General features: G+C 42.1%; 1 protein-coding gene across 3 annotated transcripts in view; it reads left to right on the forward strand.

The window, feature by feature from the left end:
* The window catches only part of acap3a (ArfGAP with coiled-coil, ankyrin repeat and PH domains 3a), a 98714-nt gene that overhangs the window by 27898 nt on the left and 43128 nt on the right, over positions 1-27688 (forward strand). For all 3 annotated transcript variants that reach the window (XM_028582002.1, XM_028582004.1, XM_028582003.1), the window contains exons 2-4: positions 13663-13720; positions 18407-18526; positions 19219-19272. In XM_028582002.1, the coding sequence (XP_028437803.1) occupies positions 13663-13720; positions 18407-18526; positions 19219-19272 (232 nt within the window). The remainder of the gene's footprint in view (positions 1-13662; positions 13721-18406; positions 18527-19218; positions 19273-27688) is intronic.

The following is a 27688-nucleotide window of genomic DNA, read 5'->3' on the forward strand; positions in this document are numbered from 1 at the left end:
TTGTTTGCCAATATATCAGACCAATTTTGGCCCTTTGGCCATTATAAAGTCATGTGTTCCCATTCTGATATGATTGAGTTTTTTTTTTTTTTTTTTTTAACCACAGCTACATAAAATCAGTCAGAAAGACCAGCAATAAAATGTATTTTCTCCTTTTTTATTGTTGTTTTTTGGTGACTTTTTAATTACTCTCGGTTTTCCTGGGCAGTTAAAGTCTCTCTGTTGAAGATTTAAGTGTCATTTCAAAGTAGATAATTATGGGGGATTCGTTGAGTAATTTCTGGCATAGTGATGGTCATATATAAAGTTATTTAACACTGGCATTAATCAACCTTTGGTGTTAGTGTTCAGAACACATTTTTGAAACACTTAGGATACACACACATGTTTTGCTTCTGTGTTTGGCTTGGGTTTTTTTGTGCGTTTTTGTGCGGCTTTCTGGGGTGACGCTTCAAAGCTCTCGGGCTGCTCTTCCTCGTCAGGATTTATGTGCAGTGTGGTCTGTGGCGTGCAGAGAAGCACCACACAGCCAATCCATGAGCACGTAGGAGGGAGGGGTTTGCAGGGGTGTGGCAGGGGTCCGAGGAGGTGGAGGAGGGGGGGGGGGGGCAAAGTTCACCATGCACGGCAGGCAGACTGGTCATCTCAGACTAGATATCTCCTTCAGACAGAAACAAAAAAAAACAAAAAAGCATCAGGGCTGTTGATTTTGGAGAGGTCTTGTTTGGTCAGGGGGAGGAATATGCTGTGGTGGTGCGAGGAATGTAATTAAGTACATTTATTCAAGTACTGTACTTAAGTACAAAATTGATGTACTTGTACTTTACTTGAGTCTTTTCTTGTCACACCACTTTCTACTTCTACTCCGCTACATCTCAGAGAGAAATATTATACTTTTTACTCCGCTACATTCATCTGACAGCTTTAGTTACTAGTTACTTTACACATTAAGATTTTTGCACACAAAACACATGTAGTTTATAAAATACAATGTTTTATTGTAAATGAAACTAGCCAAAAATATAACGGCCTACAAGTCCAGCTGAAATGATTAGACCATTAAACACGTAGTTGATTGACAGAACTGTTCTGATCACTGAGTACATTTTCCTATTAATACTTGCATACTTTTACTCAAGTAACATTTTCAGTGCAAGACTTTTACTTGTAACAGAGTATTTTTACTGTGTTGTATTAGTACTTTTAATTAAGTAAAGGATCGGAATACTTCCACCACTGATTGTCAGTCAGACTCCTTTTACCTTTTTCAGTCTCCTCTCATGTATTTTTCCGTCCTGTTCTTTCCAGTCCAGACAACTCTGTGGATGACAGGTGTTCTGATGTGTTACAGTTAGCTCAGCTCGGCTCCTCATGCACATGCTGTACGTCTCTGACTATCCTATCCCAGTTCAGGCCAGGCAGCCTGAAGTGTATTTTTTTTTTCCTACAACTTCAGACTCATGCTTTCAGGTTTGGTGGACTGACACCTTGTTGAGTCTGTCATTATGAAAAATGTGGTCCAAGTACTGCACAGACTTGGCTGCCTATAGGCATGATGGGTACACTTGGCTCACCTGGTATGGCAGCTGCAGTGTCTTGCCGTCTCCCTCTGAGATGATGAGCAAACGATGATAGATTAGCATCCTGCGTTGACTTTCTGCAAACCCAGCGATGAAGGTGGCCTGTATCACAAACAAGTTTAACTCTGGCTTTCTTTGGGCTATCTGGCATCATCTCTGGGTTTCCTTTTTTTTTTCTTTTTTTTTAATAGCTCTGGGCATCTTCATGTGAAAGAAGCAGAGTTGTTAATTACATGTAACATCAACAGAACCATGTGTGGCGGACTTAATGTGATATTTATTGAAACTGTGATACTCACAGATAAATGGGGATTTATTGCAGCAGGAAGAATCGACTTACTGCAAAGTGATCACACAATTTGAATAGAACAAGAAGCTATAGAAATATAAGGAATAGCATCCAAATATTAAAAGTAAGGTTTTTGTCTTAGGATGAACACACTGTTATCAATATGTAATACTTTCAAAAATGTAAAGTAAGGCAAGAGCATTTAATGCTGCCAAAGCAGAAACAATTAGTTAATGCCTGATGAGGTCTATCTGACTGAAATGTTGATTTGATGATTTCCTTCTAATAAAAATATCATGAGCTGGTATATTTTTTTTATTCCAGTTACCATCACAATGTATAGCTTCATGTTAGGGCTGGGCAATATGGAGAAAAAAAGAATCAACCAACATCACAATATAGTACAGTGGAAGTCTGCTTTTACAGTGAAGTGAAATGCACGAGCGACTGAAATGCTGGATAATTGCTGCTAAAAATATAAAGCATGCACACATATATCTATTTTGAGACACTGTCTCTGATCTCATTTGCATTTCAGAGGCTTCTTATCGCATGCAAAAACAAAACTGTGCAGAATTAGTTTAGTAGAATTAATTGTAACCCTCCTGCATTATTCTATTTGAATGCCTTTTGAGGTTGATTCAGTCTGGGTCTCATGCAGTACGAATGTAGTTCTGTTGGGTAACTGTTGATGCAGACCTAGCTGTCCCCGAGCCTGTGTCCTCGTCAGTGATTTACGAGGCTTTTCATTGGTTGTGAGAGAGGGTACACACTTAAATAGACCAAGTTGCTTAGGGTGCTTTTCCGTGAGTACAAGCTGGGTCAGGTGGCCGTTGGTTCAGTCACTGTTGGTTTAGTTGCTGCTTCACTGAGAGCCTTCAGGGCAGCGAGGAGTTCGGCTTTCATCCCGGTACATTTAGATGACGTAACATCGGACACACGCTCTACAGTAGTACTCACAGAACGAGTGAAGGAAAGCCAGTTTAATTATTTTTCTGTTGTAAATATTGACAGAATTCGGTTTTTATTATAAATTTTATAAAAATGATTATCTGATCATCTATTAGTCAATTGAGAAAATTCTACAGCATCCGTTTTGATAATTATTCAAGTTAAATGTTCTTTGTCTTATTTGATCGGACAATTAGGACTGGGCGATATGGAGAAAATCAAATATCACGATATTTTTGACCACATACCTCGATATCGATACCGCAAAGATATTGTAGTGTTGACTATTGGTGCTTTCACAAAATATTTACCCAATAAGATAAATAATCATCAGTAATGTGGATATAATGACTAAGGGGGTAAAGGCAAATAATAGAACAGTTCCAACAGTATGGTAAGTTCAGAAGATGACATCACTTTACTGTAATGCAGCCTTTAAAACCAGGAATAGACACCACTTATGCCATATTACGATATCCAAAATCTAAGACAATATCTAGTCTCATATCACGATATCGATATAATAGCGATATATTGCCCAGCTCTACATACAATGGATATTTTAGAGTTTTAGACTGTAAGTCAGACAAAACAAAGCAATTTAAAGGCATCTTTTTATTCTGTGACATTTTAAAGATCAAACTGTTGATCGAGGAAATAATCCATCAATGAAATTGATCCCTACACATTATCTATATTTCTGATTTTGGTGTCTTTCTGCTTGTAAAATAAGGCTGCAATGAATGATTACTTGCATCAATCAATCATTTTCTTTTGATGAATCAATTCATTCTTAAAATTAAATTGTCAAAAGTTCCCAGAACCCAAGGTCACACTTTTTTAAATACATTCAACCGACTTCATAATTAAAAAGCAGGAACCAATGAATGTTTGGCATTTATATGTGATAAATGGCTTAAAATGATCACGTAGTAATCAATTAGTTTTCTGTAGATTGATTTATTTCAACACTAATGTGACCCCAAAAGGTTCAAAGGTCCTGTCCGCTCCTGAACTCAACACCAGACGGTGTCTTCACAGACTTGGCAGAGATCAGACACACGAGGCCCCTGTGTGGAAATAGTTTGGTGGGGAGTGTTGGTGGTCTCTGTATTGAGTCCCCTTAATGAATGAGTGGGTGGGCTGGGGGGTTGTCTGTCTGCAAGGGTAAATGAATGTTGCCGTAGAAACTGGGCTTGGTGAATGGCTGCCACTCAGCTGTTTTGGCTACACACAAGTATTTGGCACATAGGCCAAGGGGGGGGATGGTGAGCACTAACCTCCACTTGTACAAGAGCGACCACGCCAAAGATACTCTGGTATGGAAACGGTACACACTTCCTGTCTCCTAAATGGGCGTGGCCTCGTTTGAACGCGTAGTGAACGTCGTGTGGATGGAGAAAAACGTGTTTTGTATAATGTATTATGTTTTTCTTTTGCCAACATTATATATTTACACAGCTAAAACCTATATTTAGCATCACGAAAATTAGTTAAAGAAGACGTTAGTTGGTGTTGGCTTATCTGTGTTGTCAGATCTCGCGAGAGTTTGTTGCTGAGACAAACCAGTCTCGTACAAAGTTAATTTTCTTCTCCTGTCTGAAAAATGCAACTTTAGAGTCTGAATATTCGGGAGTTATGTAACTTGTATGAAAATGGGTCCGATATTCACTTTGGTGGCTATGGGGCAAATGGATCGGTCCTAATCTGTGTTGAAGTTTACTTCTCCCATTGGAACCAATACACTCAGGACCTGCCGCTAGTCTCCTAAAGAGGCGTGGCAGAGGAGAAACTCACGTGATACAGATACAGGAACTTAGGGTTCTAGACCGTCTCCGATCGGGCTTTTATATTTATATTGACATATCTGATGTGAGCACCTGTCCTGAGACATACATGTTAACCCCGTGATGGATAGCATCCATCCAGTACATGCAGCTAAATCTAAAGGCTTAATGCCTCCAGCATGTTGTAATCGAGGCATGGAGGAGCAAATCTAGCTGCAGCAGACTTGTCACTTCGGTGAAGCCATTAGTGCAGATGTGTGTCGTTGAAGAGGCTTTCAGGTTAATTCAGCAACAGCGGCACACTCAGTACGGTCTGGTGCAGCAGCGTTTCAAGTGCGGCCGAGCTCTCTCCTCCATAAGCACAGAAAGCAGGCCTGTTTTAAGTATGAGGAATGCATCTAAGCTTTCAAGTGGAAATAAAAGCCTGGGCTTACGAAACAATAGTCAGGGCTCTGAACACATGTTGGGGAGGGTATTACCTGGGACATTTGAACTCCCTCTGCACCTTAAATGCATTAGGATTGGGTTACGACAGATTATGGGGCGATGTAATTCTTAAATTGTTAGGACGATGACGTGAATGTGGCGCGAAATGCATGAGTGCAAACGTTTCTTTTTGATTTCTGAGGACTATGGTTAACTGCTCCTCAGATCTCTGCAGGGTAAATCCAGACAGCTAGCTAGACTATCTGTACCATCTGAGTTTTCTCTACTGCACGACTAAAACAGCCTTTGAGCGTACACAAGTTCCACCAAAACAAGTTCCTTCCAGAGACTATTTTGCAGAGGCGCCGTTGCTCTGTCCAGCATTTAGCGCCTCCCATGACGATTGTGATTGGTTTAAAGAAATGCCAATAAACCAGAGCCCATTTTTTTCTCCCATCCCGGAATGCTGTGTGGACTAGCCAGACCCTCCCCCGCAGCGCTGTGGAAGAAGGTTTGGCAAAGCGAGACTATGGAAAAGCTAACCCTGTCCAAACTCTTATAATGTTGAGTATCATCCTAAATATAACTGAATCCAAAGCTTGACAGGCCTGCTTTGCGTAGTAACGGTTGCTAAGCTATGATTGGACGGTTGTTATACTGGGTTGGATTTTTTTTAGTGCTAGGCGTTGTATAGCCAGAGGGTGCCTCCTTGACCGTCCATTAGTTCGTGTTGCGGTCTGGAGAAGGGGCGGGGAGGAGGGGGGGAAAGCCGGGCCGGGCAGGGGGGGCATTAGTAGCCATGCAGCTAAGAATAACCCCCGAGCTGCTGCTCAACGTAGCTGAAGAGAATATGCTCAGGGATCCCAACCCCCTCCAGTCAGCCATTCAGGCCCCGCATCCAGCCTCAATTAGGACACTAAAGCAATCAATATTATAACAAAATGCTGCCATTTCTCCAGCCAGGAAGTGCCATTATCACAATGGGGCCCTTAGACAGACGGGGCCGCCCCCTGTCTCCAACGCCTCCACCCTCCACCTCCTGTCCCCTCTGTAGCCTCCCAAACTCTCCACACTGATGAAACCTTCTGTGGCAGGTTTTTGAATTAAGATTAAAGATGCTGAAGAGCAAATAGGAGATTGCTATCAAACAGTCTGCTGATTGCCGAGGATCACTTGAAGCTAGCATGTAGTCTGCTCTACAGCTGTTCTCATTTGTATGCTGGCAGAAAGACGAGAGCGCGCCGACATCGCTGCATCACTGCATCACTCATTGGCAAATTTGCTCTCCCCAGCGGGCCCCCGGCTGTAGGTTTAGTCGGTGTGCAGCAGCTGGCGGTTTGGTGAGGGGGGCCACAGCTGTATTTTAGGGGTCACTACCTGGACCCAGTGTTGGCTCCCTCCTTAGCATCCCACCTGCTCGTTCTCCATTCAGACCACCAGGCTGCTCTGCTGCGATTCACCCTCCAAAACACACAACCCCTCTGGGGGCATCTGTGCCCAGCTGAATCTCTCCCGGCCATCGGGCTCCCACACAGCAGCCAAGCCACAAGTACTGGACTTGGGTTCAAATTTAAGAAACTTACACTTCACTTGAGTATTTCCATTCTATGCTTCTTTATAGTACTCCTCTGCTACATATCAGAGAATAATATTTAATATTTTTTACTCCACTTGCATTTATGTGACCGCTTTAGTTGCTGGTTACTTTACAGATTAATATTTGACATACAAAACCTATAATAAGACAGTCAAAAATGGCTTTAGTTTGACCAACTCCACCAGGGCCATTGTTCTGTATTATAAGTACTTTTAGTACAATAGGCTTATAACATATGTTTTTACTTGAGTAACATTTTCACAGCAGGACCTTTAACTGTAATTAAGTATTTTTACATTGCTGCTTTTCCTTAAGCAAAGGATCTGAATACTTTTTTCCACCACTGCTTACTGGAATAATGGAAACATCTCTCTCTGAGATGAAGTTTGCAGAAAAAAAAAAAAAAAAAAAAGCCATCTTGGAAAACATGTTGTTCATTATACTGTTTGAAAAGGTTTTAAGCATCATGTGAAACTAGTTAAAATGTGCAGTGGTTCATAAATGAAAGAGAAAAGAAATGGAGGTATTGTGCGACTCTGGGCCAGTAAACAGCACCTCAGACGTTCCTCTGGACGCCCAGTCAGCATGTAGAAACCACCGGAGCTGCAGCTTACTCAGCGCAATCTCGGCGTCAATTATGTTTTTATGCTGCTGCTTAACTGTTCCAATGTCCCATAAGTTATCCCAGGCTAATTCTGCACAAAAACAGGGGCATGTAGGCCTAACCTCAATCTGCCTTGACAAATTATAAACGTATAGAGGGGCTGCTTGACTGCTGTTACGCAGTCTCCTGATGAGGTTTTAATGGCGTGTGAGGATGGTCATCTCTTGTCACAGTAGCCGTGTCGCGAGTCATGTTATTATGTACTTAGCTTCTGCGCTCCCCGTGGTGTGAATAAGGGTCAACTCTCAAGCACATCGGGGACCTCTCCGGCCCACTTAGGAGATGGTTGCCGTGGCTACGGGCCCGGGGGGGAAACCGTGTGCATCCATTATGGGAGGCATGTGCAGTGAGACAGGGCAGTGGGGGGGTCAGCAGGAGCAGCTGAGCCAAAATCCGCACATCTGGGCTGTCACTATGTTGAGCCACACTTGTTCAGCTGCATTTGGAGCAAGTGCTGTGTGTAGTGAGTTCCTTTTTGAAATTTAGCTTTTTCTTTGCCACAAAATGAAATGTCTTCAGTGTTTGTCCCACACTTCTGTATTTGGCAAGATGTAAAAGCCATTGAAACATGATTTACGCAGTGTTTTTAACCCCCAAACACATAAAGCTCTGTTAGGTGGGTTTAATGCAGGGTTATAAAGCACCAAGGCACTGGTTCCCAATGTATGCAGCTATGGTTATGAACTGTGAGCAATTTAACCAAAGAGCGATGTTTTCTTGTCATGTTGTCAGAAGTTTGACGAGGTAAACTCTCCAGTGTTTCACAAGGGACGAAGAAAAGTTCTAAACATTGTGTGTAATGTTTGGCCTTATTCTTTCCTGTCTTGTTATGCCAGGAAGCCTACGGTTTCATGTATTTTGTGACCCCTTAGGGGGTCTCGACCTCCATGTTGGGAACCACTGCTCTAAACGTCAGCTGTCAAAAGCCATTCATGAGCTACGTTGTCTAAAAAAAAAAAAACAACTTAGAAGACCAATTACAAGCAAGAACATCAACCGTAAAGATTCACAGCTGTTAAGTCTAAGACATTGGTTCTACTAGGAACTAGAAAATAAAGGCTTGATACAGAGAGGATGACGGAACTATTCTATCTTTTTTAAATTACATCTCACAAAAAAGATGAAATATAAATTAAAGGACAAATCCGGCGCAAAATGAACCTAGGGGTTAATAACATGTGTACCGAGTCGACCGTTCTCTGGGATATGTTTCCATGCTAATCGAATGTGTCTCTAGCTTGAAACAAGCTAGCGCAAACCAGCGGTTAGCGGCTAACGCTAGCCTTTGGGGCAGAGGGAAAATCGCTATTTCTACACCACTAACAAGGCTCAAATTAGCACCACACTTCAACGGTAGCATAACAAGGGTCCCTACATGTAAACCGAAACATTGAGAACTTTGTAAGTGTACAGACAGTTTATTAAAAAGATAGTTTATAAAGACTGTACCGTTCACTATACAGGCAGGCGCCATCTTGGGAAAACCGTAACAACCAGTCGAACGACGAACGCCATGCGACCAGTAACCTAGCTCAAGCACGGCGTTTGTGCACCGGAATTGTCCTTTTAAAGAAAAGCAAAAATGCCCTTTTCTGAACCAATCTAACTTTCATTTATACAGTCCCTTTTATAGGGGAACTATGCAGTTGTTGTTTTTTACCTTAATTTACCTTAACCGAAAAGCTTCAGAGTCACTGGAATGGTTATATGACTTTTTTTTTTTGTTGAATGGTGGTCGTCTCGCTCCCCCCTAGCGCCTGTGAGCGGAAAAACCACCCTTGCAACTTTCGGCCAGCGAGTCGCCGGCGTCGGGACGTATCGCGTGATATCAGGTCTCGCCATGTAACAAATTGCTTCACGGCACTGCACACATACGCCCATTCAGAAACCGGCTAACAAGGTAGCGATGGAGTTTTTCACACTATCGTCATGGCTGAGCCGGCAAAAAAGAAGCAGAAAGCTAGGAAAGCATTGTCAGAGGAGAAGAAATGGCCAAAACTGCATAGCACCCCTTTAAGGGATATCATCAATTTGATCTTCCACAAAAAACCTTGTATACCCATTTAAAGCATGTCTGAAGTCTGCACATTGATATTCAAACCACAGTGAAATGAATTAAAAGCAGGAAGATCAGATCGTGCCGGCCGTAAGGCAGCATACTGTGCTGCCTAATGAGTTAAAACATGCAAAGCAACCAGTATGGTCCATTGAGTAGAGATTTTTAATTTCGTAATTAACATAATATTTAATGCAGAATATAATTATTTTTGAAGTTTTGCATTGAGGGACCTTTGACAAAAGTGCTGCAGATTAACATTGCGGTTAATCTTACAGTACAGTATCTGTATCTGTGTTTTGCTAGTTTAAATGGGTCATTCATGAACTGTCTTGGCTATCTGTAGACATTTCAACTTTAATGAGATATCAAAAATAATGTTTCAAGATCAGCCTGGCTGCTGCTGAAAGGCGTGAGGGGGGGGAGCGAGCGAGCGTCCTGAAAAGCCTGAGCTTTATCAGCATTATCGCCTAAAAAAAAAGGGCAGTTTCCAAAATGACATCAGCAATGAAAACAGCTTTGCGCACCGCCACATTATCCCTGGGTGTGGTTGGCTGAAGGCTGTTCAGCAGGAGATCAGTTGAGGTTACAATAACACACGTCCACATGTGGAATAATATGGTATTGATTATTTTAGTAATGCATGTTTCCATTCTGCACGAGGCGAATCTTTTGACAGATATTTCCTCTCTGGAGTAATGCTCTGCCCCCTCTCACTTCCTCAGATCCTTTTAAAAAAAAAAAGGAGATGGTGAGAATAAAAGCTGTGGGGGGTGGAGAGCAGTATGGGAGCATGTGCCATCCTTCGTCCCTGAAGCCAAGCAGCCAAGCAGGCTAATCCACCCAAGGCCAGAGACCGATGAGACAGAGAAACTAGTTTTATATCCTGCCAGTCGTGGCCGATATATGCCACAGATGCTCTCATCACGGAGCTGTGTGTGTGTGTGTGTGTGTGTGTGTGTGTGTGTGTGTGTGTGTGTGTGTGTGTGTGTGTGTGTGTGTGTGTGTGTGTGTGTGTGTGTGTGTGTGTGTGTGTGTGTGTGTGTGTGTGTGTGTGTGTGTGTGTGCAAAATATTTGTTGAAGACTATTTTTCTAGAGGGGAAATGAGACTAAAACTAAATAAGAAGTACTGTGGTATGTATATTTTTTTGTCAACGAATACAAACTAAATCATGTGGACAAATAAAAGTCCAAAAAAGAAAAAAAAACTTTTTACTATTTAAATGCAAAGCGTCATTCGACGACCTGCGTGCATCTGCAGAATCACACACCGTAGCAGAGCCCTTTGCGCTCGACGACGCCTGTGACCATGGTAACCGTGCACGACAAAAATGGCTGTAGCCTCAAAATACTTAAAAGACATGAAAATGAAAGATGCATGACAAAAGTGAGACTCAAATTTGACCAATGGAAACTAGACCAAACTAGACCGTGTTAGCATGCCGACATTTTCTAATCTGCCCTAAACAGTACAGTTGATGCTGATGGGAATGCCATTAGTTTGGCAGGCATTTGGTTGTAAAGCAAAGTCAAAGGATCGCCAAAGTTATTACAGTTCATCCTCCGGGCACCATGAAAGTCTTTACCAAATTTCATGGCATGTTACTGAGACTTTCTACTAAAAGCCCAAACCTGTCAACCCAATGGAGGCATTATAGTAGATGAAAAGTCAGAGGGTCACAAAAATCGGAGAAAGAGAAAGCGAGAGATCTGTATATAGTTATGAATATATTTGTTACTTCTATTTTCATTAATATATTTGCAATATTACACAGCTCTGTTTACTATTTTATGCTAGTAGATCGTTTTTATTTCACACTTGATTTTGCAATGTAAGCATCAGTTTCCCATGCCAATATAGCCCCTTTGAAGAGAGAGAGAGAGATGTAACAATCAGCTGTTTTTAAATGTGATTGGACTGGCAGTCGGCTCTTTAGAGGGAATTGTGTACATATTGTCTTGCCTTTGTTTTGGTAGCTGTGGCGTTTGCTGTAGCTTCATCATCAGCTTTACGTTTACCCAGCAGTCCTTTGACCCCCCAGTTTGGGAACCACTGCTTTGAATGAATGTGTAGAAAATAGAAAATGTCATGGCAATTAATGCAACAGTTGTTGGGATATTTAGGTCCGGACCAAAGTGGTGACTGACCAGCATTTCCATCTCTTGAGCCAGAGTGCTGGTGTGGCTATGAATGTGAAGATTTGGTTGAGGTATGCAGAGCTGTGACTATATTGAACAGGCTGGCTATTGGTGCTATTTATACTTCAATGAAGTCCCACTGGGCAACAGGAAGCACATCATGTCAGGATGAGCAGCAGGTCATTGATCTGTTCATTATACACACTCCTTATGGGGGGGGGGGTTGAAATAATTTCTTTTAAATATATAAAATATATATATAATATATAGTTTATACGGTACCGCCGACGGCGACTACATCATATCAGTTTTCTGACCGAAAGCAGAAAAAGTTATGTACTATAGACTGAATGACTGAGGTGTGATGTGCATTCTTCTTAGAAAACAATTAGTTCTTCTCTCTCATGATATATTGTCTCTAGAAGTGGATTATTCAACTTTTGTTTTTGTTAAAGGTCCCATGACATGGTGCTCTTTGGATGCTTTTATATAGACCTTAGTGGTCCTCTAATACTGTATCTGAAGTCTCTTTTATATAGACCTTAGTGGTCCCCTAATACTGTATCTGAAGTCTCTTTTATATAGACCTTAGTGGTCCCCTAATACTGTATCTGAAGTCTCTTTTATATAGACCTTAGTGGTCCCCTAATACTGTATCTGAAGTCTCTTTTATATAGACCTTAGTGGTCCCCTAATACTGTATCTGAAGTCTCTTTTAGATAGACCTTAGTGGTCCCCTAATACTGTATCTGAAGTCTCTTTTATATAGACCTTAGTGGTCCCCTAATACTGTATCTGAAGTCTCTTTTATATAGACCTTAGTGGTCCCCTAATACTGTATCTGAAGTCTCTCTTATATAGACCTTAGTGGTCCCCTAATACTGTATCTGAAGTCTCTTTTATATAGACCTTAGTGGTCCCCTAATACTGTATCTGAAGTCTCTTTTAGATAGACCTTAGTGGTCCCCTAATACTGTATCTGAAGTCTCTTTTATATAGACCTTAGTGGTCCCCTAATACTGTATCTGAAGTCTCTTTTATATAGACCTTAGTGGTCCCCTAATACTGTATCTGAAGTCTCTCTTATATAGACCTTAGTGGTCCCCTAATACTGTATCTGAAGTCTCTTTCCCGAAATCCAGCCTTGGTGCAGAATTACAGCCACTAGAGCCAGTCCCACAATGAGCTTTCCTTATGATGTGCCATTTCTGTGTCTGTAGCTATTGAGGATGAGAGAGGGGGGGGGGGCTTGACCAACTGCCACTTTGCTTGTTTGAAAGCCATGATGTCTCTCTCTCTCATGGGTGGGCCAAATTCTCTGGGCGGGCAAAGCAGAGAAAGGGGAGGTAACCTTGCTCCTTATGACCTCATAAGGAGAAGATTCCAGATCGGCCCATCTGTGCTTTCGTTTTCTCAAAGGCAGAGCAGGATACCCAGGGCTCGGTTTACACCTATCACCATTTCTAGCCCCTGGGGGACCATAGGCAGGCTGGGGGAATGCATATTAATGTTAAAAAAACCTCAAGTGAAATGTTCATGCCATGGCACCTTTTTAAAGAAGGAAAAGAAAATGGCAATACTCAATACTATCAAATCGCAATACTTCTAGAATCACAATCAATGAAAATCACAATGCAAATTCGGCACCCACGTATTGTGAAATAATCAAATCAGGACTCAAGCATATCGTCGCAGCCCTTCCCCTTGTTGACATCAGTATGTGGAGAAGCTGGGGAGTGATGCATTTAGGGGCTACGTGATGCAGCTGTGAGCCTCTGGCTGTAAATCACACCTCTCTCTGTGGCGCGGTTGGGTGTGGTATTAGTTGTGGTAGTGTTGACAGTAAAAGTAGGGGGATCGGGATGTGCCAGACAGCTGCGTCCCCCCCCCACCGTGTCGAGACCCCGTCTGTCACATTGTTTTGACAGAGCGGAACTGCTCCCAGGACGGCGTCTCGCTCACTTTGGCTCCCTGAAAAAAAACTCCATCTGTCAATCACAGATTTATGGAGTGTCTTGATGCTTTCTGAGAACGTGGGAAATCACACGCAGATTTTTGTGAATGGCTGTTTTCCAAAACGAGATAAATGACTTTTAATGGAGTTTCTTTCAGTCATCCAGTAACACATTACTGCACATGCTTTAAACAGCTTCTCTTGCTTCTGCTTTTCAGGGCAAATATTGATGAGGTGGAGACAGAGGTGGTGGAGATCGAGGCGAAACTAGATAAGGTAAGACATTTGATACTGTCACTGCCAATGCACTTTATCAGTCAGCCCATCTGGTCCTGTAAAGCTATTTAAACACACTGTACTCTATGGATGAAAACTTTCAAGCATGCCGCTCTTCTCGCTGCACCCCAATCACTGACATCAAAATTGATGTTTGTATCCTTTCTCCTAGGCTGTGCTCCCTGCTTGCATGCCACATAGAATGTAAATGGACTGCATTTATATAGCACTTTTCTAGTCTTAACGACTACTCAAAGCGCTTTTACATAGTACAGGAACCATTCACTATTCACACACACATTCATACACTGGTGGCCGAGGCTGCCGTACAAGGTGCCACCTGCTCGTCAGATAAACATTCACACACATTTACACTCCGATGGCGCAGCATCGGGGGCAACTCGGGGTTCAGTGTCTTGCCCAAGGACACTTCGACATGGGACTGCAGGGCCAGGCATCGAACCACCAACCTTCTGATTGGCAGGCGACCGCTCTACCACTGAGCCACAGCCCAGTAAACGCAGCGTAAACCACCAAAGTGAAGGGCTGGCAGCAGACATGACACTGAATTTCTATCCGCTTATAATCAAACGGTCTGAGAAAAGTCAAATCTGAGCAAATTTTTTAAGAGCATCTCAAAACCCATTTGTGTTCTTTGTGGTCTTTTGTCTTTACTTTGTCGTTTATTTTGTAGGCTTGCTATTTTCTTTGTAACTTCCTTTTTGAAAGGTGCTATATGAATAAACTAATCGGATACATATCAGACAGGGTAGCATATTATAACGTGTTGTTCAGGGCCAACATTTTAAGTCTGTACAACAACTCTGTCATTTATATTCGGCCATGCCAGCTCATGCTGTTGCTACATGCCTGATATCCTGCTCTACGAGCAGTCAGTTGACATCCGGCCAAGTGGCATCTGGCTTTCTACAACTCTGTGCCAGCCTGGTTTATAAAGCGCACCTGAAGGCAAAACACCTGCTGTGACATCACTGTTTTGAGGTGTGGCCAGAAGTTTAAAGAGCAGAACAGTGATGCAACACACAGTATGAAAAACTAAAGTTGTGCTTTTAAAATGACAGATATAATTTAATAGAAAATGTAGCATCATGCTGACTAATAATTATTACATACAGTGTACATGACGACCTGTTTAATGATTCAGGTGTAAATGTGACCATTGTACAAGCCGTGTTCTCTATCTTACACATTTGCTAATTAATACATTTCAATCCTGTGGCTATGTTCCTCTCATATTTGAAAACCCTTATTTAAGTCTTTACTTTAAGTCCAACAAGTCCTTACAAGGACCTTAAACTGTCCTTCTGTCACTACACAAAAAGTGCACAAAGCAGTTTTAATTACCATCTCAGTGCTCTGTCACACATTTTAGATTCAGTAATTAAGGAAGGAATCCATGTTGTACAAGTTGGACCTGAAATACGCAAGAGTTCTCTGCCAACAAGTTGGTCAACACATGCCTCAACAAGTAAAAACGATTGATTCTTGCGTTGTTTGTTTTTGATCATTTATTTATTTCTCACAGTCATTTTGCATGCTTACAGTCCCCTCGCGCTCTGAGCTATTCCCTAAATTGCAGCCAGCTCTGGAGATATTTATGTTTAGTTTGCAGGTGTTTAATTAACTGGTCTTGAATTGATTTTGGAGATTATTATTATTATTATTATTATTATTAGTTATTTTTTGGTTCTGGGAAACAGACTTTGACACAATAATGGTATGGGACCCCCTTGGTTTTCAGAGGGTATTTCACACACCGATCCCACAACTATACAGTGGTAATATACTGGATGAAAAATGAAAAAGAAATAAAAAAAAAAGGAGGAATGGCGGTATGTTGTTCTCCACATTCAGTCGCAGTGTATCTCGTTACAACAGCTTGCCCATTACAACCAGCTACTCGTTCCCAGCATCATGATACTCGGCAGTGCTAATCCCACAGCGCTAACATTGCTAGCCTCCACTGACATGGCACGGCATGATGGGACAATGCATTGTCGCTCAGTCCTGCTGAGCAGTTCAGCCGAGGTTAACTGAAACGTGACGTGGCACTCACACTGGCTTCCTAAGCATCCAGTTGTAATCGGGCAGCCAGGCGTTTTGCCCGTGATGCTCGTGTCACCGGTCCATCTGCTCCTTTTGACGTTGAATTACACGAAGTGTCTGAGAGCCAGGATTAGTCTGTTCTTCTTTTACTGACATCCGTGTTGGAAAACTCAACTATAGTTCATATTCTAGTCATTTTCATTCAATTTTCATTTGAATACTTATCCCTTAAAAGGTACAGTAGGTAAGCCTTATAAAAGTAACTTTCTGTCATATTTACTGGCCCTATGTTCCAGTAGAACTACACAAAGCAGGTAATTAAAAAAAACTAATCTGGCTCCTCTGGCACCACCTACAGCCTGTAGTGCGATATGCAAAAATCCCAGTTCAGATGCACCAATCAGGGCCAGCGGGGGGTGTCTAACTTCGTGTCAATCACTGCTCATGCACACGCATTAATTCTTCCTTGTGGGGGGAGGGGCTTAGGAGACCGTTTTGGGCTTTAGCAGAAAGGGGGGGAGGGACTGAGAAGTTGTAACCTGACTCCACCAGATGGATCGCTTCGCATTTGCTCGGCATATCCATCTGGGAACTATCCTTTGGAGAACTTTTGGGAGGGGGCGAAAATACTGGTTAGCTGATTGGATAAACCATCTGTCTATCACCTATGTTGGTGATAGACGGGCCAAATCAACCAATCAGATCAACGAAGCGTATGAAAATACAACCACAAGCCCCTGCTGCTGCAGGCAAAGCATAGCTCGTTAGCTCAGCAAGCAAGCAACATGTCGGTAAAGGATATTTACCGTTTGTGTAACGAGAATTTACGAATAAAAGGCACCCTTTCAGGTTCCCGGTCCATATTCCAAAAGAAGGATCCAAGAGAAAAAAGCATTAGCGAGCAGCTAACAGAATTAGGGCTACCGCTGTAATACTGGTTAGCTGAAGTCCTGGATCTTCACAATGCTACCTACGGCCCCCTTAATCAAAGTGTATTTGGCCTCTTACATCCATGACAAAAATACTTACTTTGGTGAATCCAAACTAACCCTTTAAAACACTAAAAGGCACACAATAACACAAACTAACTGACCGATGAAGGCAACGGTAGATCAGATCAACTCCCGGGTTCTGCGAGGTAAAATTACTGTTTTTGTCTGGAGGAGTCTGGTGGCTTTGAAAAGAGCATAGATGGATGTAACCGCTTCAGTTCCCTGTCAGAAAAGGCTGTCTGACGGCAAGGTAAAGCAGTGAACACATCCTAAATAGAGCGTAAACTTAAACTGATTCTGACTTTTTTTTTTTAAAGGGTGCCCAAAATACGCTTTTGCTGCTGCCCCCGTCTACAGCGGTACATTGCTGTGGACATAGCTTCGGTGCCGGTGTTGTGTCGGACTCCGTTTCCCCCTTTGAGAGACTACTATACAACACCGGTCCTCCTGCACGCTTCTCCAAACTGGGGGCGCGCAGTCCTTAAGTTAACAAGCGCTCTTTCAACTAATTGAAAGAATAGCTCATGTCTGGTTAGCAGCTGGGAGGAAGTGGGAGGATGGAGAGCCCGGCGTTAGAACACAACAAAAGAAATAATGTTCCTGTCTTGAACGTAGAAGCTAAAGGAAATACAGTCTTGATGGCAGATATCACACATGTTGCTGACAGCCACAGATAAAACAAACCTATAAGAGTGTTCACAATATGTGCCATGTGTTCTGCTGGTGTCAGGGGGCTAACATATGGACCCCACCTGAGAATCCACCCACTTACAGCAGGTGATAACTAGACAGAAAACATGCAACTATATGACATACATCCTGATCTATGTGTGCTGAAACCAATGCGAGGTTTTGATCTGGAAACAAAAGCTTAAGTATTGAGGAGGAGCATATGAGGACGTCTATTTCGCCCAGACTTGTTACTTATGAAGAGACGTTATGATCTCAACTGACATTCAGCGCTGTCGCCAGGATTATAGACAAAACACACGTGTCCTTTGTAATTGTAGAATGTAAACTCCTCAAGTTATTAAAATTCCCAGAAACAAAACCGCGTCGGGGCGACCTCTAGATCACCCTGTAAGAGCGTGCGCCCCATGTGGGCTGAGTCCTTTACAGCGGCCCCGGGTTTGAGTCCGACCTGCGGCCCTTTGCTGCGTGTCATCCCCCATCTCTCTCCCACCTTTCCTGTCCATCCACTGTCGCTATCAAATAAAGGGAAAAAAATGTCCCAAAAAATAATAATAATAAAAAAAGGTTACACTTAACTTGAAGGTATCTACATAAGAGTGACATGACACTGTCATGAACGTGTCATAAACATTATAAACCATAAACGTTTATGACATAACGCTTCTTTTAGTAGTGTCATTCGGTTTTTGTCATGACAAGTTAGGGTTCATGTGTTCATGACTGTGTCATGACATGGTCATGTGTTCATGACAGTGTCATGTCACTCTTATGTAGATGCCTTCAAGTAAAGTGTTACCAAAAAAAGAAACCAAACCGCGACCATGTTCTCAGTGTTGATGATAGCTAGGGCCCTGCTAGCGTTATTATGACGTCTGTTGTGGTGAAAGCGAAGCCTTCATTTATCCCCCTCCAAATGTGTCTTTCTGCTCCCCAGCTGGTGAAGCTATGCAGTGGGATGATTGAAGCAGGGAAGGCGTACGTTAGCGCCAACAAGCTCTTCGTCAACGGCGTCCGGGATTTGTCCCAGCAGTGCAAGAAGGATGAGACGATCTCGGTGAGCTTCTGAGGAGTCCAAGCCACTTCATCTGGCAGCCCTGTCTGAACCATTATAGCCTTTATTGTGCCTTTATTTGTCATATTTTCTCTGTCGTTTAGTGAATAGGACTGTTGAAATAAGTGACTCCTGGGATTTGTGTGTGTGTGTGTGTGTGTGTGTGTGTGTGTGTGTGTGTGTGTGTGTGTGTGTGTGTGTGTGTGTGTGTGTGTGTGTGTGTGTAAACCTGATTACTGGCAGACTTGTAAGCGAGCATCCGATCTAGTCTGGAAACTTATTTCTGGCTCAGCACGCAGCACCAGCGTCTTGGACTATTTCCGTTGCTGCTGACATTAAGTACTATTAAAAGCCTTCTTGGCTTCATTTGTAAGACTAATTGAGAGTTTCTTATTAAAGTTTTGTTCGTATTTGTAGTTTCCGTTGTAAAAAAAGAAAGGGGGGGAGGGGGAGGAGGAAGAAACTGAAGCAGCCCTGCAATTATAGTTTCTTTTCCTGTACAAGGTTCAAGAGAAGAAATCCTCCAGTTTACCTCAAGTGGACTTAACCGGCTTAATTTTAGCATTGCGGATCTTTTGATTTTTTTCATTTAGAATTTAGACAAAAAAATACATGGTTTGAGTTTTTAATTTGCTTCAGCAGCAATTCCGAGTGTATTATCTAGTTAAAGAATGATGCTATTTTTTTCTTTGCAGGAGTGCCTGGAGAAGTGCGGCGAAAGCCTCCAGGAAATCATCAACTACCACATGGTAAGTCAGCCTGCTCTCCACACTGTCCCCATAGGCCCATATGCTCCACATACAGCAGCACAATGATATCATCCAACATGAACTGGCATTGAAGGCTTCACAAGGGTCCTATGTTCCTCTTTGGAACAATTCGAAGGTCAATCTGAGCTGTGTTTGAACCGATTCCACGTGGAATCACATTTGTCATTAAATCTGTCTGTTGCTGTGTAACTGTCAGTACTGTCTGTCAGAGCTGTATCACATCTCAGACAGTCCCACAGAGGGCAAAAATGGCAAAAGAAAGACATTGACCCTGTCTTTCTAAGGCTATATATTAGAAAAATGCCTCATATGGTTGAGTAAAGTACTTACTAATAAGGCACCCTTTATAAAGGGCTCATAAAGTGTAACTAATTGCTTTGTTGATGGTTAATAAATACTTCTGTATCAATTGAAATGTATAGAGGCATATGCAAACAAATGCAGGGTTGCCAGGTTGTGACAACTCCTGTTGGTAGGTGTTTATCATTTCTTTTTCAGTTAATATTACAGGTATGTAAGTGTTGGTAATCCATTAATAAATGCTCTCTTACTTTCTTATAAGACATCACTTCTGCAGCTATTAGGTGTTAATATTTCATTAATGAAAGGTTTTAATCATCCTATTGGAAGTTGGAAGTATTCTCAACAATACTTATAATTGTTCCAAACAATAAGTTGTTGATAAATGTAATGTACTTATACCCCACATTCGTTTATTAATGTATTATTTTCATCAATTATCCTATGAAGACATAGTTTGTATATCTTTCATATTGTCATTAGTTACATCGTATAAACTGTGTCTTATAAGAGACTGGTACAGTAAAGCAAGTTTGTGGAATTTTCTGTTTTCAAAAGCAGTTATCTACAAGTATTTTAGCAATTTCCACTCCTCTGAAGGCTCCCCTGATAAAACAATTCCTGAGAATCACAACCCTGAATAACCATAACATTAAGGTCATATGTTCCTTCCCCCATCTTTGTGTTCATTAAAACTTTCTCCCCGACATTAAACAGCACCTCTGCTTTACTGCTGTCGTTTCCCCTTCCTGCATCTGCGGCTCCTGACCTCTGTGTGTGTGTGTGTGTGTGTGTGTGTGTGTGTGTGTGTGTGTGTGTGTGTGTGTGTGTGTGTGTGTGTGTGTGTGTGTGTGTGTGTGTGTGTGTGTGTGTGTCATTGCAAATCAGCCACTACCTTCACCTAATTCCCTCCCAGTGTACAGAGAAAGAGAGAGATCAGATGGGGGGGGGTTAATGGAGCCGGGTCACTCAGCCAGGCCTAGATTAGCTTTAGCCGCTGGACAGTAGTAACCCTGTGTAACCTTGAGTGTGTTACATATGTCCAGGCATGTGTACAGTATGTATGTGTGTGACTGTCTATAACATGTTGCCTTGTGTGTGTGTGTGTGTGTGTGTGTGTGTGTGTGTTTGTGTGTGTCATTGCAAATCGGCCACTACCTTCGCCTAATTCCCTCCCAGTGTACAGAGAGAGAGAGAGAGAGAGATCAGATGGGGGGTGTAATCACAGCAATGAAAAGGAAAACGTTGTCATGCTCCACTGCTCCAAAACCAAAAGACACCGAGATTATTGTATTGTCACTGCACCGAGTACTGAGACAACGAAAGCAGTTTAGCATCTAACCAGAAGTGCAAAAGGCTGTAAAGTTCAGGTTACTTTATTTATACCCGTAAAGTTCAAGTTCAGGTTACTTTATTTATACCCGTAAAGTTCAAGTTCAGGTTACTTTATTTATACCCGTAGGTAAATTTGCTGCGCACTTAAAAAGTGCAGGGCATGCATGACACACGGTTTTAGACACCGGAGACCACATACAATGGGACAATAAATAAAACCGTTAAGATGCTAGAATATCTAATAAATACCAACGAGAACGCTTAAAACTGACCATCATAAAACACACAGTAAAGTAAAAACTAAATCAAATATTCTAAAAACCGATGAATGAATGAATAATATTTACACAAATACAGGCGCAAATTGTGCAATTTTTCTTACACCTTGAGCCTAGATCAAAAACAGAGATAAAAGGTGGCCAGACATGCGATTAATATGAATGATAATGTTGCTTCTTAACTATTGGATATGTAAACATTCAACCGTTTGATAACAGCTTCTCCATATCGACTTTAGAAAGTGACAATGTGTCGATGTTCTGTTTTTAAAGCTAGTTTGTCCTGCACTAAAATGACCAAAAAATGCTGGTTCTAAAAAAAATTAAATAAAAATCAATAAACAACACCATACAACAGGACCGCAGACTACAGCCTCCAAAATAAGCTTAACGTTGAATCAACAACTCTCTGAAACACTCTCAATTTCACGTGTACATTATAAATGGCTGTATTTAATGCACTGTTGTATCAGACTGCATTTGTTTTAGCTAAGTGTACCTAATAAACTGCCAGCAGAGTACGTTCACCTATACAATTCTTACCATCCTACTTAAACATGCAACATGTGCCATTTCATACAAAATGTAAAAAAATAAATACTCCTGAATGATTTTATGGGAAACAATTGTATGAAATGTATGAATCTGTAGTTCGTCTTAGCTTATGGATATTTGAGAACCACTGACCCCCTAAACTTACTGTGTAAAGACCTGTACAAGCTGCCCTGGGAAGCTTGCATTGTTCATTTCTTTGTTTTAATTGTAAATGTATTCATATTAGAGCTTTGGCAGTTTTAGGACCACATGCGTCTTCTCGGCTCCAGTCAGATGCAGACTTGGGAGCTCCCATCAGTCTGTCAGTGTCTCTGTCACACTGACAGATCCCCTGTTTGTCTGTGTCACACTTTAGAGACCATAAGAGAGTGTGGGTCTGGCCTGGGACCAGCTGGCCATTTCCTTTTGGAAGCTCAGCTAGGTTTTCAGCCTTGTCCCTCCCTCCTATCCATTAGAGCCAAGAGTCTGACGGGACATTAATATGACATGATGATTGGCTCTCAAAGGGTTTCTTTGTTACTTTGATGTAAAAGCAGAACAAAGCAATAGGGGGGTATGCACCTGTACTGTATGAGAAGTGTGAGACTGAAACGATAAGAGAGAGATTCCCCTGAGATTAAGGATTTCACAGAAATGATAATATTTGCGATCGATATGACCTTAAAGGCAGGGCTGGTAATGTTGAAAAGCTAGCAAGATCTGAAAGTAGCGTCTCCTCGGGGCTCCGCCCACACACAGACGTGCACTCACCGGTAAGCAAACAGCTAATATCAGTGATGGAGTACTCGAGTCCTGGACTCGAACTCGACTTGAGCCGCTATTCTCTGGACCTGTGACTCGACTTGGACTTGCGCGCTGACGACCTGGGCTTGGACTCAAGGATTTATGAAATCAGACTCGGGCATTCATGAAGCAGGGCTTGGAAGTTGGATGAAGTTTCTGAGTACTTTTATGTGTAATAGGCAGGGATGGGAGTACTCGAGTCCTGGACTCTTACTCAAGTCCGACTCAAGGTGCTATTGTCTGGACTCGTGAGTCGACTCGGACTCAAACTCCGGTATCGGTGACTCGAATCGGATTCGACAGTTGGAGACTCGACTACAACGCTGCTTGTTATTATCACACCGAATGTTTAAAACAAACGTGACTACTGTTAGCAATGCATCGAAGACGCCCATTGAGCTCAGGCTCGTACACGGGAGGGGTAGAGTACGCGCAGCGGTGCAAGGAGGCGTTTCATTGGTTCTTTCCAAGCGGACAGCGAGACTGTGATTGGTGGGCGTTTTTACAGGATTACAGCAGATACAGGTGACTGATCTTTTCTGCTCCTTTTTCCGAGCCCTGAAGTTATTTATTGCTGTCAGAGTGTAATCAGAATCTGAAAGAGGTTTATTGCCACTATAAGTACACTCATGTGGAATTTGCCTTGGTGAATGGTGCAAAACATAAACAAACATATTAAACATTAATATGAAAAGACCATTTCAAACAACATATGAAAAAATGTGCATATTAGAAATAGTTACCAACTCTGTCTTTAACACAGCCTCATGATCCACTGATATTAAAGACTTGTATTAACTCAGGATAACTGTCAGGGTAATCAGGACGGACACCATATGCATTTAAACTGTGCAGCGCTCCTCCAGCACCAGCAGTGCTCCAATGAATAAGAAATGATGATGGTTAGATCTGCGACTTGTGACGGATGTCCCACCGTGCGCATGCTTCCGCCGCGCAGCTGCCACTGAATATGAAATGGCGCCGTGCAAAAGGGGCCGCTGAGTGCCAACTGCCCTTGTTGCGGCTTTGCTCTGATGCCTTTTTTGAAACTCATAAAATAAACACGTACAAGGACGTGAGCGCAGACAAGCAAGCTCACGGATCCAAGAAAAGTATAAAAGAGTCTTGGCCCTCGCTTCCCTCCATTTCCTGATAGCTTGGCTCTCTCTCTCACCAGTTCAGCACCACACAACAGAACAATCGAGCTCTGTTTTTATGAAAGCCAAGCCAAGTATAGCTCCCTTTTTTTTTTTTTTTTTTTTTACTTTAGCTCCAAGCCTGTGCGTCTTCCAAACATTTCACAAAGGAACCAGGCCACGATTTCTCTGTTTAATTCAAGCCCGAAACTCCATATGAATACTCAATCAATTATTGACTTATGTTTGACTCCCCGAGCATCCATTAGAAATGAGGGGAGACTGACACAGTGATGCAAAGAGAGAGCTGCTAAAGGATTATATGTAGGATTATATTTACACTAGGTAGAGAGAAGGCATGTATGGATGGAGGAATTTAGGTTATTACATTTTCAGTTACAATTTCCCCCGATTTGAATTCATCTGAATACAATAAGTATGCTCAGGCAGAAGGCGGCACACGCTAAATGTGTGAGTTCCCATGTGGGATGCCAACGCTGGTCTCTCCCAGTTATATTTGGTAAACTGTGAAACAAAGCAAAACACAGCAGGAAGGCCTTTCTGTCTACAACTGCAATCCTTCACATTCCTTACAAACTACAACTACATCCTTTGTTTGAAAGTAAAAATATATCCAAATGTGTCTTCACAGTTGAAACTGATACTTAACTAAACACTCCCTTCTCTGCCCGAACACTTTGCTGTTATTGTCTTCCTCAGAATACTTCATTTTGGAATTTTAATCTCCATTTTTTTGAAGGACAGAGGCACCACACGATAGATCAATGAATAACAAAGGCATTATATGCGATAGGTTCCCAAGTCATTCCAGTGTTCCAATGCCTTTTCCCCTTGTATTTACCCTCAGTGGCCACTTATTAAAAAGTTTATAAAGTTAATCTTTTTGTTAACGTTGTTGTAAATTGACTTAAGCGTTTGGTATTGAGGTTATATTTAGAGGCGGTGTTGTACTGGACAGCATTATATTGAGAGGCAGAAGAGTTGTATTGGATTGTACACGTGTACCTCATTAGAGGCCGCAACTAATGATTATTTTCATTGTCATTTAATCTGTCGATTATTTCCTCGATTAATTGTTAAAAAAAAAATGAACATTTCAGTGTTTCCCAAAGCCCAAGATGACAAATGAAGATGACAACTGTTTGTTTTACCCACAACTCAAATATTTTCGGTTTACTGTCACAGAGAAGCGAAGAAACTAGAAAATATTCACATTTAGGTTGCTGGAATTAGAGAACTTTTCTTTTTGTGTGTGACTCAAACCAATTAATTGACTATCAAAATAGTTGGCGAATAATTTAATACTTGACAACTACTTGATTTATCTTTACCGCTCTATACCTAATAAAGTGGACACTGAGAGTATACTTCAGCTTACTCTCTGTTTTGATTTAAAACAAAAAAAGTAGTAAGTCTTAGATGTGAAAGATTCTGGCTTCTTTGTGACCGGAGAATCATCACTAATTTAAATCTCTGATGCAACACCCAGTCCCAGAAGCCCTTGTGCAAGCAAAGTAAGCACTATAACCAAAAGCTGCCCAGTGGCAACAACAGTTGGAACTGTTAACACAAAGCAGGGTTGTTCAGGTTTGATCTGTTTTTCTTGCCACACTTTGACATTTTCTATCTGATTTGACAGTTGGTGCTTACTCTCGTGCATGGGTGACCAATTTGGCTAAAGATAATTGCTTGCCTCATTCCATTAGATCGGTCTGTGTCCCAACATGTCTGTGGAATGGGAGGGAAACTGGTAGTCGGTACAGTAGTCCATTGTGAGGGCGTTTTGTAGCTGTCTCATTCCTCAGCTCTGATAACAGCTCATGGAAGATGTGGCAGATATTCCTAACTTATTTACTTACATGTTTGACAGTGTTTTCTTTGTTCAGCCACGTTCCAACGCCACTGTGTCTGTTGACCTGAGAATAAAATGATGATGATGAGATGATGATAGTCATCATTTGCTGACAAGATTTCAAATCCAAACAGAAAGGGATCTCATTCATAACTCTACAGCTTCCTGCAACAGATTTTGACCTGTTGATGGTCAGTAGGAATCATCCTCTGGGGACCATGAATATCCTAATTTCACGGCAATACATCCAATATTTACTAAGATACATCTTCTTTTTATATATACAGTATGTATATAATATATAAAATATTGGGCATTTCCGCCTTTAATGGATAGGACAGTTAGATATGAAAGGGGAGAGAGAGGGAGAAGACATGCAGTAAAACCGTCAGACTCAAACCCTGGACCTTCTGCGTCAAGGAACAAACCTCGATATATGTGCGCCTGCTCTACCAACTGAGCCAACCTGGCCACATTTTCACAAAATTTCAAAAGAATTGGACAGACCAACAGACCAAGATCACCACCCATACAGCCCCCCCGTCGTTAGTGTGGCTAGTCCGGCATATATTATATTCCCTTTTGTATTGTTAATCCTGCAGTCGGGCTAGATGACATCAGAGACAACCTCTGGCATCTTGTCCAATGAAAGTGGGGTGTCAACTCGTCACAAAAGCAGCTCAGGAATGCTACAGGCTGCACTACCCCCAGAGCCAGGAAGTCTCACAGCAGTTTTCCTGCCACCACTGTCGAACACACTCACAAACACAGATGTGTGCTTGTTGACTGGACTACTTTTAAAGATTGTGGTTGACATTGAGCCATTGGTGCCCAACCTAATTTTACACCTGGGTGTTTATGACACCGCTACCCCGCTGATTCTGTTTTGAGTCAACGCATGTTTTTGGGACTCCTCCATGGCACAAGACTCTCAATTGCACTTGCACAAAATCTAAATCAAAACTCAGTGATTGGATGTTTCTTGTCAAAATGCATCTTGGGAGTCCGTTAACTTTGAACCCCCAACGTTTTTTTTTTTTTTTTTTTTTTTTTTTATACACAGGCTTGTATCTTAAACTTTTTTTCAAAAAACAGATTTTTTGGGCTTTTTGCCTTTAATTAATAGGAATGCGTGGACAGGGAAGTGTGGGGGGGAGACGACATGCAGCAAAAGGCCGCGGGCTGGAATTAATTTCCGAGCCGCTGCGGTACGGACTGAGCCTTGGTACATGGGGCGCACGCTCAACCAGGTGAGCTACAAAGGTGCCCTCACTTGCCCTTTTTAAGATAAGATAAGCCTTTATTAGTCCCACAGCTGGCAAACTGCATCCAGGAGAACAGATTTCCCACATAAGCACAGTCAAACCCTGGTGATTTACAGTCAAACAGGGTGGCCTTCGAACATGACACTGTGCAAGACGCCATTAAAAGCACTTTTATTTACTTGACTACAAAGGTTGGCTCACCTGTTAAGACGGCCTCTGGTGCAGCACTGGAGGAATTCCTTTGCTCGTTGATCGTGTACAGTAAAGTATTTTGGGCATTTTCGGCCTTTATTTTTACAGGACAGCTGAAGACATGAAAGGGGAGAGAGGGGGGAATGACATGCAGCAAAGGGCCGCAGGTCGGAGTCAAACCTGCGGTGGCTGTGTCGAGGAGTAAACCTCTATATAACCTCTATAACCTCTATCTGGGCTAAGTGGATGGTTTCTGATGTGATGAAGCAACGCACATGATTGGAGGGCTGCTTTGTTGTTCCACTCTCACACTTATATTATAGTCCCAGTGAGTTTATAGAGCAGTAAAACGAAGCCTTAACCCACCATCAAAACAAACACGTCTCTTTTAGAGTTAGTGGCAGGAATACAATGACCACTTCCATCCTCACCCGCACTTTTATTTTGAAGTCAGATCAAATCAAACTCATCAGAATGTATTTTTATTCCAGTTAGTGGCTCCTTCTTAACACGACCTACAGTGGCAACCATATCAAAGTGTCTTACTCATCATCAGCGGCTGTAATCCCCAAGTTAAAACGCCCATAAGCTTAGTTTTATAGGACCTTGCAAATCTTCTGCTTCACACACACACACGCACACACACACCCACACACACTTGTATAACCAATTATTCAG

The sequence above is a fragment of the Perca flavescens genome, chromosome 7 (assembly GCF_004354835.1).
Source record: "Perca flavescens isolate YP-PL-M2 chromosome 7, PFLA_1.0, whole genome shotgun sequence".
NCBI classification, from domain to species: Eukaryota; Metazoa; Chordata; class Actinopteri; order Perciformes; family Percidae; genus Perca; species Perca flavescens.